At 42.1% G+C, this 17,124-nt stretch overlaps 1 protein-coding gene across 2 annotated transcripts; it reads left to right on the top strand.

The window, feature by feature from the left end:
• The first annotated feature begins 5,037 nt into the window (after positions 1-5,037).
• LOC115197746 (beta-1,3-galactosyl-O-glycosyl-glycoprotein beta-1,6-N-acetylglucosaminyltransferase 3-like) lies at positions 5,038-7,653 on the top strand. 2 transcript variants are annotated; one of them, XM_029759547.1, is made up of 2 exons: positions 5,038-5,171; positions 5,881-7,653. In XM_029759547.1, the coding sequence occupies exon 2, from the start codon at positions 5,978-5,980 to the stop codon at positions 7,115-7,117; it is 1,140 nt and encodes a 379-aa protein (XP_029615407.1). In that variant the 5' UTR covers positions 5,038-5,171; positions 5,881-5,977; the 3' UTR covers positions 7,118-7,653. The 2 variants fall into 2 exon arrangements, with proteins under 2 accessions (XP_029615407.1, XP_029615406.1); XM_029759546.1 differs by lacking the exon at positions 5,038-5,171 and having other exon boundaries at positions 5,660-7,653.
• Positions 7,654-17,124: the final 9,471 nt, after the last annotated feature.

The raw sequence follows: 17,124 nt of genomic DNA, 5'->3' as shown, positions 1-17,124 counted from the left end.
CTCCTTGCGGACCTGGCATCTTTTCACTCCCTCCTCTCTACATTTTCTTCCTCTGTTTCTGCTGCTAAAGCCACTTTCTACCACTCTAAATTCCAAGCATCTGCCTCTAACCCTAGGAAGCTCTTTGCCACCATCTCCTCCCTACTCAATCCTCCTCCCCCTCCCCCCCTCCTCCCTCTCTGCGGATGACTTCGTCAACCAATTTGAAAAGAAGGTTAACGACATTCAATCCTCGTTTGTTAAGTCAAACGACACCACTGGTCCTGCTCACGTTGCCCTACCCTATGCTTTGACATCTTTCTCCCCTCTCTCTCGAGATGAAATATTGCGTCTTGTGACGGCCGGCCGCCCAACAACCTGCCCGCTTGACCCTATCCCCTCCTCTCTTCTCCAGACCATTTCCGGAGACCTTCTCCCCTACCTCACCTCGCTCATCAACTCATCCTTGACCGATGGCTACGTCCCTTCCGTCTTCAAGAGAGCGAGAGTTGCACCCCTTCAAAAAACCTACACTCGATCCCTCCGATGTCAACAACTACAGACCAGTATCCCTTCTTTCTTTTCTCTCCAAAACTCTTGAGCGTGCCGTCCTTGGCCAGCTCGCTTGCTATCTCTCTCAGAATGACCTTCTTGATCCAAATCAGTCAGGTTTCAAGACTGGCCATTCAACTGAGACCGCTCTTCTCTGTGTCACAGAGGCTCTCCGCACTGCTAAAGCTAACTCTCTCTCCTCTGCTCTCATCCTTCTAGACCTATCTGCTGCCTTTGATACTGTGAACCATCAGATCCTCCTCTCCACCCTCTCCGAGTTGGGCATCTCTGGCGCGGCTCACTCTTGGATTGCGTCCTACATGACAGGTCGCTCCTACCAGGTGGCATGGTGAGAATCCGCCTCCGCACCACGTGCTCTCACCACTGGTGTCCCCCAGGGCTCAGTTCTAGGCCCTCTCCTATTCTCGCTATACACCAAGTCACTTGGCTCTGTCATAGCCTTACATGGTCTCTCCTATCATTGCTATGCAGATGACAAACAATTAATCTTCTCCTTTCCCCCTTCTGATAACCAGGTGGCGAATCACATCTCTGCATGTCTGGCAGACATATCAGTGTGGATGACGGATCACCACCTCAAGCTGAACCTCGGCAAGACGGAGCTGCTCTTCCTCCCGGGGAAGGACTGCCCGTTCCATGATCTCGCCATCACGGTTGACAACTCCATTGTGTCCTCTTCCCAGAGTGCTAAGAGCCTTGGCGTGACCCTGGACAACACCCTGTCATTCTCCGCTAACATCAAGGCAGTGACCCGATCCTGTAGGTTCATGCTCTACAACATTCGCAGAGTACGACCCTGCCTTACACAGGAAGTGCGCAGGTCCTAATCCAGGCACTTGTCATCTCCCGTCTGGATTACTGCAACTCGCTGCTGGCGGGGCTCCCTGCCTGTGCCGTTAAACCCTTACAACTCATCCAGAACGCCGCAGCCTGTCTGGTGTTCAAACTTCCCAAGTTCTCGCACGTCACCCCGCTCCTCCGCACACTCCACTGGCTTCCAGTAGAAGCTCGCATCTGCTGGAAGACCATGGTGCTTGCCTACGGAGCTGTGAGGGGAATGGCACCTCCGTACCTTCAGGCTCTGATCAGTCCCTACACCCAAACAAGGGCACTGCGTTCATCCACCTCTGGCCTGCTCGCCTCCCTACCTCTGCGGAAGCACAGTTCCCGCTCAGCCCAGTCAAAGCTGTTCGCTGCTCTGGCACCCCAATGGTGGAACAAGATCCCCCATGACGCCAGGACAGCGGAGTCAATCACCACCTTCCGGAGACACCTGAAACCCCACCTCTTTAAGGAATACCTGGGATAGGATAAAGTAATCCTTCTACCCCCCCTACCCCCCCAAAAAAATATATAGATGTACTATTGTAAAGTGGTTGTTCCACTGGATATCATAAGGTGAATGCACCAACTTGTAAGTCGCTCTGGATAAAAGCGTCTGCTAAATTACGTAAATGTAAAATGTCAATGTAAGTATATTTATGCCCGCAGGACTTTTGCCTAAGCACTCCCAAGGTGCCTTCCCCTTCCACCCTTGGAACAAATGAAACAGAATAATACAAACAATTTCAATAATAAAAACAGTCCACATAAACATACCAACGCAGGACTGGCTACAAAATACTTTACAAAAACTGTCTGGGCAACAACCAACACAGGACATCAAAGAAGCTCTCTCTGAGCAGCAACCAACACAGGACATACCAATAAGCTATTTCTCTAAGCAAAGGAACACTGGCTTTTATACAGCTGGAGAAGGAGTCTGTAATTGAAGACAGCTGTATCCCTTAAAAAGGCCCTAAAGATTAATGCTATACATCTTTTGACAATTTCTACGAACGTAAATATAACTTTTTTTGACTTTTTGTTGTGAATTTTTTTGCGTGCTTCCTACATTTGGAGTAGCTTACTGAACGCGCCATCAACAAGGAGGTATTTGGACATAAATTATGGACTTTATCGAACAAAACAACATTTATTGTGGACCTAGGATCCCTGGGAGTGCATTCTGATGAAGATCATCAAAGGTAAGTGAATATTTATAATGCTATTTATGATTTTAGATAACTCCAAAATGGCAGGTATCTGTATTGCCTGCTGTTGTTTTCTGAGCGCTGTACTCAGATTATTGCAAAGTGTGCTTTCCCCGTGAAGGTTTTTTGAAATCTGTCACAGCGGTTGCATTAAGGAGATGTTTATCTATAATTCTTTGAATAAAAGTTTAACCTGTTAGAGATAGGGGGCTGTATTTTCACGGCCGGATAAAAAACGTACCCACTTTAATCTGGTTATTACTCCTGCCCAGAAACTAGAATATGCATATAATTAGTAGATTTGGGTAGAAAACACTCTAAAGTTTCTAAAACTGTTTGAATGATGTCTGTGAGTATAACAGAACTCATATGGCAGGCCAAAACCTGAGAAGATTCTATATGGGAAGTGCCCTGTCTGACCATTTCTTGGCCTTCTGTAGCCTCTCTATGAAAAATACAGGATCTCTGCTGCAACGTGACATTTTCTAAGGCTTTCATTGGCTCTAGAAAGGCGCCAGAACGTGGAATGAGAGCTCTCCAGTCTCTGGGCGAAAAACACCAGGGGTTTTGGAGAGTGGTCCTTCTGAGAACAATGACACTGGAGCGCACATGCATGTGACGACTCCATGTTTTCCTTTCAGTGTTTGAACGGATACTTCTCCCGGTTGGAATATTATCGCTATTTTACGAGAAAAATTGCATAAAATTGTATTTAAAACAGCATTTGACATGCTTCGAAGTACGGTAATGGAATATTTTGCATTTTTTTGTCACGAAATGCGCCGGCGCATCACCCTTCGGATAGTGACCTGAACGCACAAACAAAACGGAGCTATTTGGATATATCTATGGATTATTTCGAACCAAAACAACATTGGTTGTTGAAATAGAAGCCCTGGGAGTGCATTCTGATGAAGAACAGCAAAGGTAATCCAATTTTTCTTATAGTAAATCTGAGTTTGGTGAGTGCCTAACTTGGCGGGTGTCAAATTAGCTAGCCGTGATCGCCGGGCTATGTACTCAGAATATTGCAAAATGTGCTTTCACCGAAAAGCTATTTTAAAATCGGACACCGCGATTGCATGAAGGAGTTCTGTATCTATAATTCTTAAAGTAATTGTTATGTTTTTTTGTCAACGTTTATCGTGAGTAATTTAGTATTTAGTTTGCTAAAACACCCAGATCCCATGCTACCATTTGTGGCTGGACATCCAGGTATTTCTCGCACCATCCATTCCATCACTGAGAAATACTGGTTGCTTGGTGCAGGACTTAGAGAAGCTCGGATCATGGTTAGCCTCACATCCAGGTATCGGAATCAGTCTAATGGGCAGGTGGAGAGGATGAATCAGGAACGGGGGAGGTTCCTGAGGAATCACTGTCAGAACCGGCAGGGCGAGTTGGCACGTTTCCTTCCTTTGGTAGAGTATACACGGAACTCTCTACGTAACTCCTCCACTGGGTTGACCCCATTCCAGTGTGTTTTGGGTTTTCAGCCGGCCATGGCCACGTAGACCCCGGGCCTACTACAGCTTTTAAAATCGGACATATCGAGTGCATAGAGGAGTTCTGTATCTATAATTCTTAAAATAATTGTTATGCTTTTTGTGAACGTTTATCGTGAGTAATTTAGTAAATTGTTAGTAAATTCGCCGGAAGTTTGCGGTGGGTATGCTAGTTCTGAACGTCACATGCTAATGTAAAAAGCTGGTTTTTGATATAAATATGAACTTGATTGAACAAAACATGCATGTATTGTATAACATAATGTCCTAGGTGTGTCATCTGATGAAGATCATCAAAGGTTAGTGCTGCATTTAGCTGTCTTCTGGGTTTTTGTGATATTATATGCTAGCTTGAAAAATGGGTGTTTGATTATTTCTGGCTGGGTATTCTGCTGACATAATCTAATGTTTTGCTTTTGTTGTAAAGCCTGTTTGAAATCGGACAGTGTGGTTAGATTAACGAGCGTCTTGTCTTTAAATAGCTGTAAAATAGTCATATGTTTGAGAAATTGAAGTAATAGCATTTCTAAGGTATTTGAAAATCGCGCCACAGGATTCAACTGGCTGTTACGTAGGTGGGACGATTTCGTCCCGCCGGCCCTAGAGAGGCTAAACAGGTGAAGTTACAGAGAGGAGAGAGGAAGTTGACATGTATAACTTATTTCAAACAGTGGTTGGAACTGGTTCAGGGAACAGATCTGAAATCCAGATAATAACAACATTTTTCAAGGAATAGAACCAAGTACGAAAGTGATCTGTTCCCGGAACAGAACCATTATTTTAAGAGCATGCGAACCGGTTAATAACGTTATTTTACATTCCATTTTTTGTCTCCAGTCCCACAAAAACACCACGAAGTCATTATGCAAAACCCTCAAAGTCACTCTGAAAGTTATTCCAGTGTCTGCCTGCCTGCCGGCTGAACATCTTTACCAGTGTGTGTGTGTAGGCTACCTGCCCCTCTCAAATTCAGAAATTAGGGAGAGATTTTTGTTTAGAGAACAGTGGATTAATTTGTTCAATGCTAGTTAAGGATATGATAGTTATCACATTTCACATTGGATTTATTAACTGTAAAAAGGTAAGACATGTTTTTATTTGAATTCTGGTGCCAGTCTGCACAAACAGGTTTGTTAGCTTGCTTGTTAGCTAACTCTGGTCTAGCTCTGGAAAATTCTAGGCAGAATTATGTGTAATGTAATGGAACTGAGTCATGATCAAGGTCTAGCTCTGGTCCAACGTTAGATGAGCCAACTCTCTGAAGTTCAAAGACATTCAAATGTCTTTAATTTAAGCCGCTCATCCGTCGCTAAAAGTCTGTTGTAATGCATGTCATATCAACAAGATGTCCGGCGCTCTCCTCACCCACAAAATGTCAGTCGACCATGAATTGATCCATATACATGTGAAACCATGCATAGCGTACTACAGGTTGAACCACTCCTGAGCCACTCCCATGCCAACTAGAGTTTTTACCCCATGCACACAGGCCATGCCCACTAAAGTCAATGATACAGATTTCCTTTTATACTGAGGTGTCATTTTTTTACCTCTGAGGTATGAGCGAGACACATTACTCAGTTGAGCAGCAGTGGGCAACTCCTTAGATGTAGATACTAATACCACCACATAGACCGTCACTGCTACCGTACAGAGAATACTACATAGTTAGATAATAGAAGACTAGGCATGTCTCCACTTCGGTTGTCAAGCTCTCAGAGAGTCTTCAGGAACTTATCTCTGATCATACTAAGTAGCTCTGTCTGTTTGTTCCTGTGGGCCGCTCTCAGACCCTGCTCTGACAGGAAGCCTCTCCGCTCTCCAGACCTCCTCCCTCTGCACTATGCTGCAGACTTGCCGGCCTGCTCAGCCATCATCCAAGGAGACATGGAGGGTCTGGAGAGTGAGCAGCTCAGCCTCCTGCTGAAGTCCAAGAAGAAGCAACAGCTGCTGTCAGAGGAGTTCTACCACAACGTAACTCAGGACTGTCAGAGGTACGTTGCAGACAGAGGGTTCATCACTGTTCCTCTGAGCCAGGAGGAAAAGGAGTTCCCCATCGCCTACTCCATGGTCATCCACGAGAAGATTGAGATGTTTGAGAGGCTCCTGCGTGCGTTGTACACTCCGCAGAACGTCTACTGCGTCCACATCGACCAGAAATCATCCGAGGACTTCAGGAGTGCAGTGAGAGCTATTGTTTCCTGCTTACCCAATGTGTTTGTGGCCAGTAAGACAGAGAGCGTGATCTACGCCTCCTGGTCCAGAGTGCAGGCTGACCTGAACTGCATGGAGGACCTGCTAAAGTCACCTGTCCAGTGGAGATACCTTCTCAACACCTGTGGAACCGACTTCCCCATTAAGACCAATGCTGAGATGGTTCAGGCCCTCAAGCTGCTGAACGGAAAGAACAGCATGGAGTCAGAGGTCACCAACGGCTACAAGAAGGGCAGATGGGAGTTCCACCACATCGTCACTGACACCGTGGTCAGGACAGAGGTTAAGAAGACCCCTCCACCAATCAACACCCCCATGTTCTCTGGCAACGCCTACTTTGTGGTATCCAGGGCCTTCGTCCGTCACGTGATGAAGAGTCAGGAGGTCCGAGTTCTGCTGGAGTGGGAGAAGGACACCTATAGTCCTGATGAACACCTGTGGGCCACTCTGCAGCGGATGCCCTCTGTCCCAGGCTCCAACCCCCACAACAGTAAGTACCAGCAGTCTGATATGAACTCCATGGCCAGGGTAGTGAGGTGGAGCTACCTGGCTGGGGATGTGAGGAGCGGAGCCCCCTACCCCCACTGCTCCGGGACCTACAGGAGAGCTGTGTGTGTCTATGGAGCTGGAGACCTTCAGTGGCTCCTAAACCAACACCACCTTATGGCTAACAAGTTTGACCCCGAGGTGGATGATGTGGCTATTAGATGTCTGGAGTCATACCTGCGCTTCAAAGCAACACACCGTGTATCATTAAAGACAGTGGAATCTGGGAGTATCGTACCAAAACTATTAAATGTTATAAGGTTGTAAATATGGTAATACACATTTATCTCAAATATATTATATATTTCTGATTTGTACAGAATATTTATTTTAGTCTGTATGTTTCTGATTGCCAAGCTTATTTAAAATATGTTTTAGATTATCTTTACATTTTAGTTATTTAGCAGACAATTATCCAGAGCAACTTAATATTAGTGTATATTTCTGATAGTACTGAAATGAAGGTTGGAAATACAGTCAGGTATGTTTATTTATGTTTCTTTAACTGTTGGGGTTGCACTGTAGATTTCTGAATGCCATGTACTGTATTTCCTAGATATATTTCCTCCTGTACTCGTTATTTATTACGCAGCACCGCCATCTAGTGGAATGACTTGTCTAACTGGACACAGCAGTACTGTAACCTCATTATAACAGTTATATATGTGTATTCAACAATGCCAGGGTAAAGGTTGTAAATCATAACTTTTTTCATGCAGGATTCTTTCAAAGAAACCATAAAATATATGAATCTCTGTCCTTTCTCACCTGAAAATAAATATTGAAATGTAATGAAGAATATGCATCAAGCCTTAACAGAGTGCCTTAAATACATCGAAGACATCGTCAACATCTCTACGTTTGGCTTAACCTGTTGGGGCTAGGGGGCAGTATTTACACGGCCGGATAAAAAACGTACCCGATTTAATCTGGTTACTAATCCTACCCAGTAACTAGAATATGCATATACTTATTATATATGGATAGAAAACACCCTAAAGTTTCTAAAACTGTTTGAATGGTGTCTGTGAGTTTAATGATGAATAAGCGATACACAATTTGGCTCAATTATTTATTCACAAAGTTATTAAACAATTACAGAATACACAAATAGACACTAACAACATACAGTAAATCGTCTCTAGAAGACAGGACAGATTGGTTATAACACGGTGGTGAATTCAGAGAGAGCAGGGGGGGTGAGACAAAGGAGTTACTCCATCGGACATTGAGCTACGCTCACGAAAATACTAAATCTTTACTCTAATAACCGCTCATTCGGAAAAAGAGAATGCAATTTTTATATTTAAGATTGAGCTGTCCTTAAAGTAGGGTTTGTGCAGACTACAAGAAATTACGACGATCAGAAAGACTGATGAGGTAAGAATATATTAATAAGTGACTGTAATCAATAAGATATGAAAATATCTGAGAGAGTTAAATTCGGGAAACAGCAACTCTTTAAACAACATTTTCCCATGGTTCCCCGACTTCTTGGTTAATTCATGTTTACATGATTAGTTTAATCACCTAATAATAATTTCACATATAGAATTGATTTGATATACAATCTTCACATTAATGAATAGTCACGTTACGACATATGGTGCCCCGTGTGAAGTGTCTAAGATAGACCAAGACTTTACTGTTGAATTAAGTTCTGTATATATATGAATTGTGGAAACAGATTACTAGGCAAACAGACTGTTGTATAGAGCCGCTGGCAGGATTTTGATGTGTCTGTGTAACCACCGAAGTTGTCCCTGTTGTTGTGTATCTGATGACGTCAGAGTAGCATGAGTTGTTAAATTTCAGCTATAGTCCGTTAGACCAAACGTGTACTATTTCTGTCACTCGCGTCTTAGGAGCAAGTGATTCGGTCAGTATTAATTTCTAGAGCGAGGGCAGAGATCCAGCAATGTTAGAAATAATTCATGTTTAATCCCCAGATAGCCTATGATTAATTATTATCACTGACCAATGAATTAAATTTGCTTATAAAAGATCATTGCAACCAAACCCTCAGTACTGATCCAGTATTGATGGAAGTCCCGCCTTCACAGGAATCCCGCGTGGCTTCAGCCTTAGGGATATGTGACCCTGGTAGTGAATGTACCCTCACATTGGAACTACTGGTTACACTTATTATAATCCAGCCAATCTCAATCGATTGGATATCATCGTCTCATTCAATTTAATAAGTTAAATTGTTGAACATACCTATTCAGGTTCTTCTAATTACATAAGATATTTTAACTTTCCAATATTAACCTAGATGAACCAACTTCTCAGGTAATTAAAGTTTAATTCCCAGATAGCCTATTCAGTTATGATTAATCATTATCATTGATTAACCTCTTATGGCTAGGGGGCAGTATTTTCACGGCTGGATAAAAAACATACCCGATTTAATCTGATTATTAGTCCTGCCCAGAAACTAGAATATGCATATAATTATTAGCTTTGGATAGAAAACACTCCAAAGTTTCTAAAACTGTTTGAATGGTGTCTGTGAGTATAACAGAACTCCTATTGCAGGCAAAAGCCTGAGAAGGTTCTGTTCAGGAAGTACCCTGTCTGAACATTTCTTGCCCTTGTTGATTCTCTCTATCTATTACAAGGGATCTCTGCTGTTACGTGACACTTCCCACGTCTCCAATGGGGTCTCAGAGCCCGGGAAAAACAGGAATGACGTAATTCAAAGCCCTGGCTGAAACACACGAGCGCTTTTGCTGAGTGCTCTATCAGAGGAGAAAGGCTTAGGCTCGTGACCTGCCCCGCCCCCGTCTTTCGGTTTTTCCCTCAGTTTACAGACAAGCAGATTCCCGGTCGGAATATTATCGCTTTTCTACGAGATAAATTGCATAAAAATTGATTTTAAACAGCGGTTGACATGCTTCGAAGTACGGTAATGGAATATTTAGAATTTTTTGTCACGTTCTGCGCCATGCGCACGACCGTGATTTACCATTCTGATAGTGTCTAGAACGCACGAACAAAACGCCGCTGTTTGGATATAACGATGGATTATTTGGGACCAAACCAAAATTTGTTATTGAAGTAGAAGTCCTGGGAGTGCATTCTGACGAAGAACAGGAAAGGTAAGACCATTTTTCTTATAGGAAATGTGATTTTGGTGAAGGCTAAACTGGGTGGGTGTCTAAATAGCTAGCCCGTGATGGCTGGGCTATCTACTTAGAATATTGCAAAATGTGCTTCATCCGAAAAGCTATTTTAAAATCGGACATATCGAGTGCATAGAGGAGTTCTGTATCTATAATTCTTAAAATAATTGTTATGCTTTTTGTGAACGTTTATCGTGAGTAATTTAGTAACTTGTTAGTAAATTCCCCGGAAGTTTTCGGTGGGTATGCTAGTTCTGAACGTCACATGCTAATGTAAAAAGCTGGTTTTTGATATAAATATGAACTTGATTGAACAGACATGCATGTATTGAATAACATAATGTCCTAGGTGTGTCATCTGATGAAGATCATCAAAGGTTAGTGCTGCATTTAGCTGTGGTTTTGTTTTTTGTGACATTATATGCTAGCTTGAAAAATGGGTGTCTGATTATTTCTGGCTGGGTACTCTGCTGACATAATCTAATGTTTTGCTTTCGCTGTAAAGCCTTTTTGAAATCGGACAGTGTGGTTAGATTAACGAGAGTCTTGTCTTTAAATAGCTGTAAAATAGTAATATGTTTGAAAAATGGAAGTTTTCGGATTTTAGAGGAGTTTGTATTTCGCGCCACGCCCATCATTGGATATTGGAGCAGACGTTCCGCTAGCGGAACATCTAGATGTAAAAGGTTAATCAATTAAATTTGCTTTGCATAGTCATTCACGTCCAGCTCCTACATTACTGATGCAGTATTGATGAACATTATCGTCTATAAATAGATTGAAATCGTTTTCCACGCCAAATTAGATGCATCTGACGAGTTATCTACAAACAGGAGCGCACAACTTGATAACATACATGAAGGGCAGATTTTGGCATTTGCTGTATGATCGATGAGAAACTGCATATTGCAAATGTATGGTCCCTTACTAGACGTCCGCAAATGTTTGTAAAATTTGCGGACTGAGGCGAGCTGTGCACCGGGGCCAGATCTTCGGGGAAGTCATCGAACGAAGTCTCTCGAGCATAGGTTTGGCATAATGGGCAGTTGGCCCCGAACAGGATGGAGTTGAGGCCTCAACACTTTTTGAGTTAAGGCCATTTTTCTGGGATTAACGGTAAAAAACAAAAATAGAGCGCTAATTTGACTGCTTCACGTCAAAGTACATGAACCTACGGTGTCAGGAAAAAAATAACCAGACATTTATCTATCTCAATTTAAGAGAAATCGTACAATGTACAATTTGTGATTTTCAAAAAAAATGTCTTTTGTTCTCAAAAAAGTTACAGATCCAGTTGCAGCGTGTTCAGATGGAACCGTTAAGGTGGGTTTTGGAGCTCTATTAGATTTCTGTGATTTTCTGAAAAAACACACAATCATTCAACCCTGTGTAAATAAGTCAGTTCTTAACGTAAATACTTAAAACTCAATATTCTATAAGAGCCTAACCCAAGGAGGATATGTGTTTACTTTCAGCTTCCTTTGTCAACCAGAAGTGCCTTAAAATGGTGCCATAGGGGCTGTTTCGAAGGGTTAAAATGATCAGATCTTTTCAAAACTTCATATGTGTGATTAGGCAACCCTCATGAACTGTAAATCAGTCATTTCTCCCAACAGATGTCAAAGAAAAAACACTCACTCTCACACACACACATAAAGGATGGAGTGACACAGTGCGGGGCTTAAAGACACACAGAGCCTGCAATGGCATTACCATAATCTCAAGGATGTGCTGAGTTCAACGAGATGCCCAGCTTGACCGTAGCTTGCTCGGTCTAAGCGCAGCGACCGTGAAAAAAAGTAGGCCCAAATTGAAGCCTGTGCCTAAATTTCAGGTGCTTTTGGGGGACAGCGGCAGAACCGTTAAGGTTAGAAGGACAATTCAACCACAGGAATGTTACTAAGGTCCTCCCGATCTGTGCAAGTCTAACCTTGACCATGTGGCATTAACCCTTAACAGTGAAAACAGGGTTTTTTCATCTCACAGATTACAATGACATCTCTCCCCATTGGAATACATTGCCTGCTCCCCTAAATTCAACCTGAAGCCTATGTGGGTTATGAATGCCTTTTGAACCTGTCTTTGATGACAATCCATCAGGCCATTATGAGGTCTATCTGTGTCAATTCTAAGCTTCCTGGAGCAACCGGAAGTGGTTAAAATCACCCTAAAATTGTTTTGCCATACCCAACCTGCAGTTTGTGAGAAATAGTGCATTCAACCCTGTGTAAATCAGTCAGTTCTTAATGTAAAGACTTTAAACTCAGGATTCTGGAAAAGCCTACCCCAATGAGGATATGTGTTTACTTTCAACTTATTTTCCCAACCGGAAGTGCCTTAAATTGGGGTCATAGTGGCTGTTACGAAGGGTTAAAAAGTTCAGATCTTTCCAAAACTTCACATGTGTGATTAGGCAACCCTCATGAACTGTAAATCAGTTATTTCTCCCAACAGATGTCAAAGAAATAACTCTCATTCTCACACACACACACACACACACACACACACACACACACACACACACACACACACACACACACACACACACACACACACACACACACACACACATAAAGGATGGAGTGACACAGTGCGGGGCTTAAAGACACACAGAGCCTGCAATGTCATTACCATAATCTCAAGGCTGTGCTGAGTTCAATGAGATGCCCCGCTTGACCGTAGCTCGGTCGGTCTAAGCGCAGCGACCGTGAAAAAATGTAGGCCCAAAATGAAGGCTGGCCCTAAATTTCAGCCGCTTTTGGGTGACAGCGGGGAACCGTTAGGGTTAGATGCACAATTCAACCTCAGGAACATTCCTGAGGTCCTCCCGATCTGTGCAAGCCTAATCTTGACTGTGTGGCATTAACCCTTAACAGTTAAAAGGTGTTTACATCGAACAGTTTGCAATGACTTCTCTCCCCATAGGAATACATTGCCTGCTCCCCTAAATTCAACCTGAAGCCTATGTGGGTTATGAATGCCTTATGAACCTGTCTTCAATGACAATCCATCAGGCCACTATGAGGTCTACCTGTGTCAATTATAAGCTTCCTGGAGCAACCGGAAGTGGTTAAAATCACCCTAAAAGTGTTTTACCATACCCAACCTGCAGTTTGTGAGAAATAGTGCATTGAACCCTGTGTAAATCAGTTAGTTCTTAATGTAAAGACTTTAAACTCAGGATTCTGTAAAAGCCTACCCCAATGAGGATATGTGTTTACTTTAAGCTTCCTGTGCCATCCGGAAGTGCCTTAAATTGGGGTCACAGAGGCTGATTCGAAGGGTTAAAAAAGTCACATCTTTCCAAAACTTCACATGTGTGACTAGGTAACCCTCATGAACTGTATATCAGTCATTTCTCACATCATATTTCCAATAAAAGCTCACACATGCACACAGCAAGGACGGAGTGACATTGTGTGGGGCTTACAGACACACAGAGCCTACAATAGTTACGTCTGTCAAAGAACCGTCAGACCTAAAGCTCTGAAACTTTAGAAACCTGTTCTAGAACTCAAGTCGATAGTGCACGGTGAGTTATGTGTCTCTAGAAAGTTCTCAGACCGAGAAACATTCCCTTTTGACCATCACAAAAATGACAACATTTAGAAAAGTCCCAGAGTCGCAAGACTAGGTGCATTGAAACCACCTCGGCCCATAGAGACGAACCCTAATGTTTCTGTCCAATAGCTCATTCAAGGACCCCATAGCAATGCCCAGAAAATGTGGATTTTCAGCACCAATTAAGGTTGCTGCTCGGGCTCCAAATGACCAATCGAGCTGAAATGTGGGAATCGGGGTTGCCTCAACTAGGCCTACACATAATGTCAGAACTGGACCAGCAGCTAGAACGTAACTACATGTTTTATGTTTATTTTATGGTTTAAACAGAAGGCACTGTGAATTTTGAGCCTGCTCTGAAATATGTGATAGTTGGCTTCTAAACGAGTTAGAAAAAGTGGGTGTGGTGTCACTTTGTATCAGTTTGGTGTCAGAATGATATCCAATTGACTGATGGACGGTGACTTGCTGGCTGACTTTTGTCCATTTGCAATATGTTTAAACAGTGATAGACCATCACCAAATTGACATTCTGAAATCAACACTAACGAGTGATGGAGAGGAACCACTATCAATGCCCGGCCATCCGAGTTCTTCGGGCCAGTCAATTTTGCATTTCTGCAGTATTTTTGAGCATGCCAAATTCGTGATGGTAAATGCCCATTGAAACATATTGAAAATGGACAGCTGTGAACCTGGTGATTGGAATGGGTTATCAGGAGAACATTTTAAAAATGGTTTTTAATGCCTTTAGGGGGGAGCAAGGGGTCTACGGTTGGATAGGGAGCACCCCCACCCGTGCCCATCCAATAGGGGGCGCCCCTGGTCATTTTGGATGTTTTTCAAATAATCATTAAAAACCGACAGAGTCCCACTTCTCCCTCATCATTCATGACAAATAGACCATCTAGGTTGATTCATGGCTTAACCTCTCTGGCGCATGTGGGACAAACTCGTCCCACCTACGTAACAGCCACTGAAATCCAGTGGCGCGATTTTTGAATCGTTAGAAATACTATTACTTCAATTTCTCAAACATATGACTATTTTACAGCTATTTAAAGACAAGAATCTCGTTAATCTAACCCCACTGTCCGATTTCAAAAAGGCTTTACAACGAAAGCAAAACATTAGATTATGTCAGCAGAGTGCCCAGCCAGAAATAATCAGACACCCATTTTTCAAGCTAGCATATCATGTCACATAAACCCAAACCACAGCTAAATGCAGCACTAACCTTTGATGATCTTCATCAGATGACACACCTAGGACATTGTGTTATACAATACATGCATGTCTGTTCAATCAAGTTCATATTTATATAAAAAAAAAGCTTTTTACATTAGCATGTGACATTCAGAACTAGCATAAATTTTGCCTGCCATAGGAGTTCTGTAATGCTCACAGACACCATTCAAACAGTTTTAGAAAATTCAGAGTGTTTTCTATCCAAACCTGAACAATAATATGCATATTCTAGCTTCTGAGTTGGTGTAGGAGGCAGTTAAAAATGGGCACATATTTTTTCCAAAATTCTCAATACTGCCCCCTATCCCCAACAGGTTAACATAGTGCTGTATATCATTTGGGCAGTATAAAGGCCATTTGGACATGTTTCACTGACTTTTGGGTTTGGAAATTGACTTTCTATGATCGTACATGGCAAATGGACATAACATCCTGATTTGGCACATTAAATACTTTCATATTGCATTTGGACATTTCTTATGGCATTTGGCAATGGTTCACTGACTTTTGACTTCGACTTTTGACTTCCTATGATATCATATTGCAAATGGACAAAACATCCTGATTTGGCACTTTCAATACATTCATATTGCATTTGGACATTTCTTAATGCATTTCGTAATTGTATTTATTTTTTATTTTTTTATTTCACCTTTATTTAACCAGTTGGGGCTAGGGGGCAGTATTTGCATGGCCGGATAAAAAACGTACCCAATTTAATCTGGTTACTACTCTGCCCAGAAACGAGAATATGCATATAATTAGTAGATTTGGATAGAAAACACTATAAAGTTTCTAAAACTGTTTGAATGGTGTCTGTGAGTATAACAGAAGTCATATGGCAGGCCAAAACCTGAGAAGATTCCATACAGGAAGTGCCCTGTCTGACAATTTGTTCTACTTCTAGGGCATCTCTATCAAAAATACAGCATCTCTGCTGTAACCTGACATTTTCTAAGGCTTCCATTGGCTCTCAGAAGGCGCCAGAAAGTGGAATGACGTCTCTGCAGTCTCTGGGCGAAAAAAAGCAGGAGTTTTTGTGAGTGGTCAGGCTGAGAACACTGACACTGCAGTGCGCGTCCACGAGAGGACTCCATGTTTTTCTTTCAGTCTATGAATTAATATAACGTCGCCCGGTTGGAATATTATCGCTATTTTACGAGAAAAATCGCATAAAAATTGATTTTAAACAGCGTTTGACATGCTTCGAAGTACGGTCATGGAATATTTTGAATTTTTTTGTCACGAAATGCGCCCGCGCATCACCCTTCGGATAGGGACTTCAACGCACGAACAAAACGGAGCTATTTCAATATAACTATGGATTATTTTGAACCAAAACAACATTTGTTGTTAAAGTAGAAGTCCTGGGAGTGCATTCTGATGAAGAACAGCAAAGGTAATCCAAGCATCCCACCTTGCCCAGGGAGGTTAAGCAGGAAGTCTAGTTGAGAACAAGTTCTCATTTGCAACTCTGGCCTGGCCAAGATAAAGCATAGTAATTCGACACATACAACAACACAGAGTTACACATGGAATAAACAAAACATACACTCAATAATACAGTAGAACAAAAGAAAACAAAAAGTCTATATACAGTGAGTGCAATGGTTCACTGACTTTTGACTTCAACTTTTGACTTCTTATGAAATCATATTGCAAATGGACAAAACATGTGCCTTATGGACAAGTAAAAAAAATATATATATATTTGACAATAAAATATGACAAAAGTATGTTCATACAGATCTTATACATGTATAATTGACAAAAAAATTGAAAGAATTTTGAAAAACGGTCCAGAAAGCACTTTTTTAAGGGGGTGATAAGTTTCCAAATTTGACCCTTGGGTCTTGACTTGATGTGTTTTTGAAATATGGAAATTTATGGTGGACCGCGCTTGCCATCTATTGGATTTTTGCTGTGTGACACTTGGCATTTGCCATATTGCATTTGCAATATGTTTTGAATGAAACGGCATCCAATTGATTCGTATTGTACATCGTGTATATTTTTAGCACGGTGCCAATAAGATCCCATTCATTTTTGTCCATTTCAGGGGGGTATTCCCTTACATGCATGCAGTTTTGTTGAACGTTACTCAAAGTAACAATATTCTTCTCCAAATGCTGCACACCAAAGACGATCAATTAATGAACACGATGATTAAGATGGATGACAAATCAGCAGAACTCATTGAAGTCGCTGACCAAATGAATGATGAGAGAACTCAGGTGGTGAATATGGAAATATTGATTTCTAAGCAAGTGGAGGAAATCTCATCACTGAATCTCTCACTCCGTACTCAAGACCTCTATCTGAAAACCATGACAGATAAGT

This window comes from Salmo trutta, chromosome 7 (assembly GCF_901001165.1).
Source record: "Salmo trutta chromosome 7, fSalTru1.1, whole genome shotgun sequence".
Classification (NCBI taxonomy): Eukaryota; Metazoa; Chordata; class Actinopteri; order Salmoniformes; family Salmonidae; genus Salmo; species Salmo trutta.
Note: the sequence above shows the minus strand (reverse complement) of the source record. Positions and strands in the feature narration are given on the sequence as shown.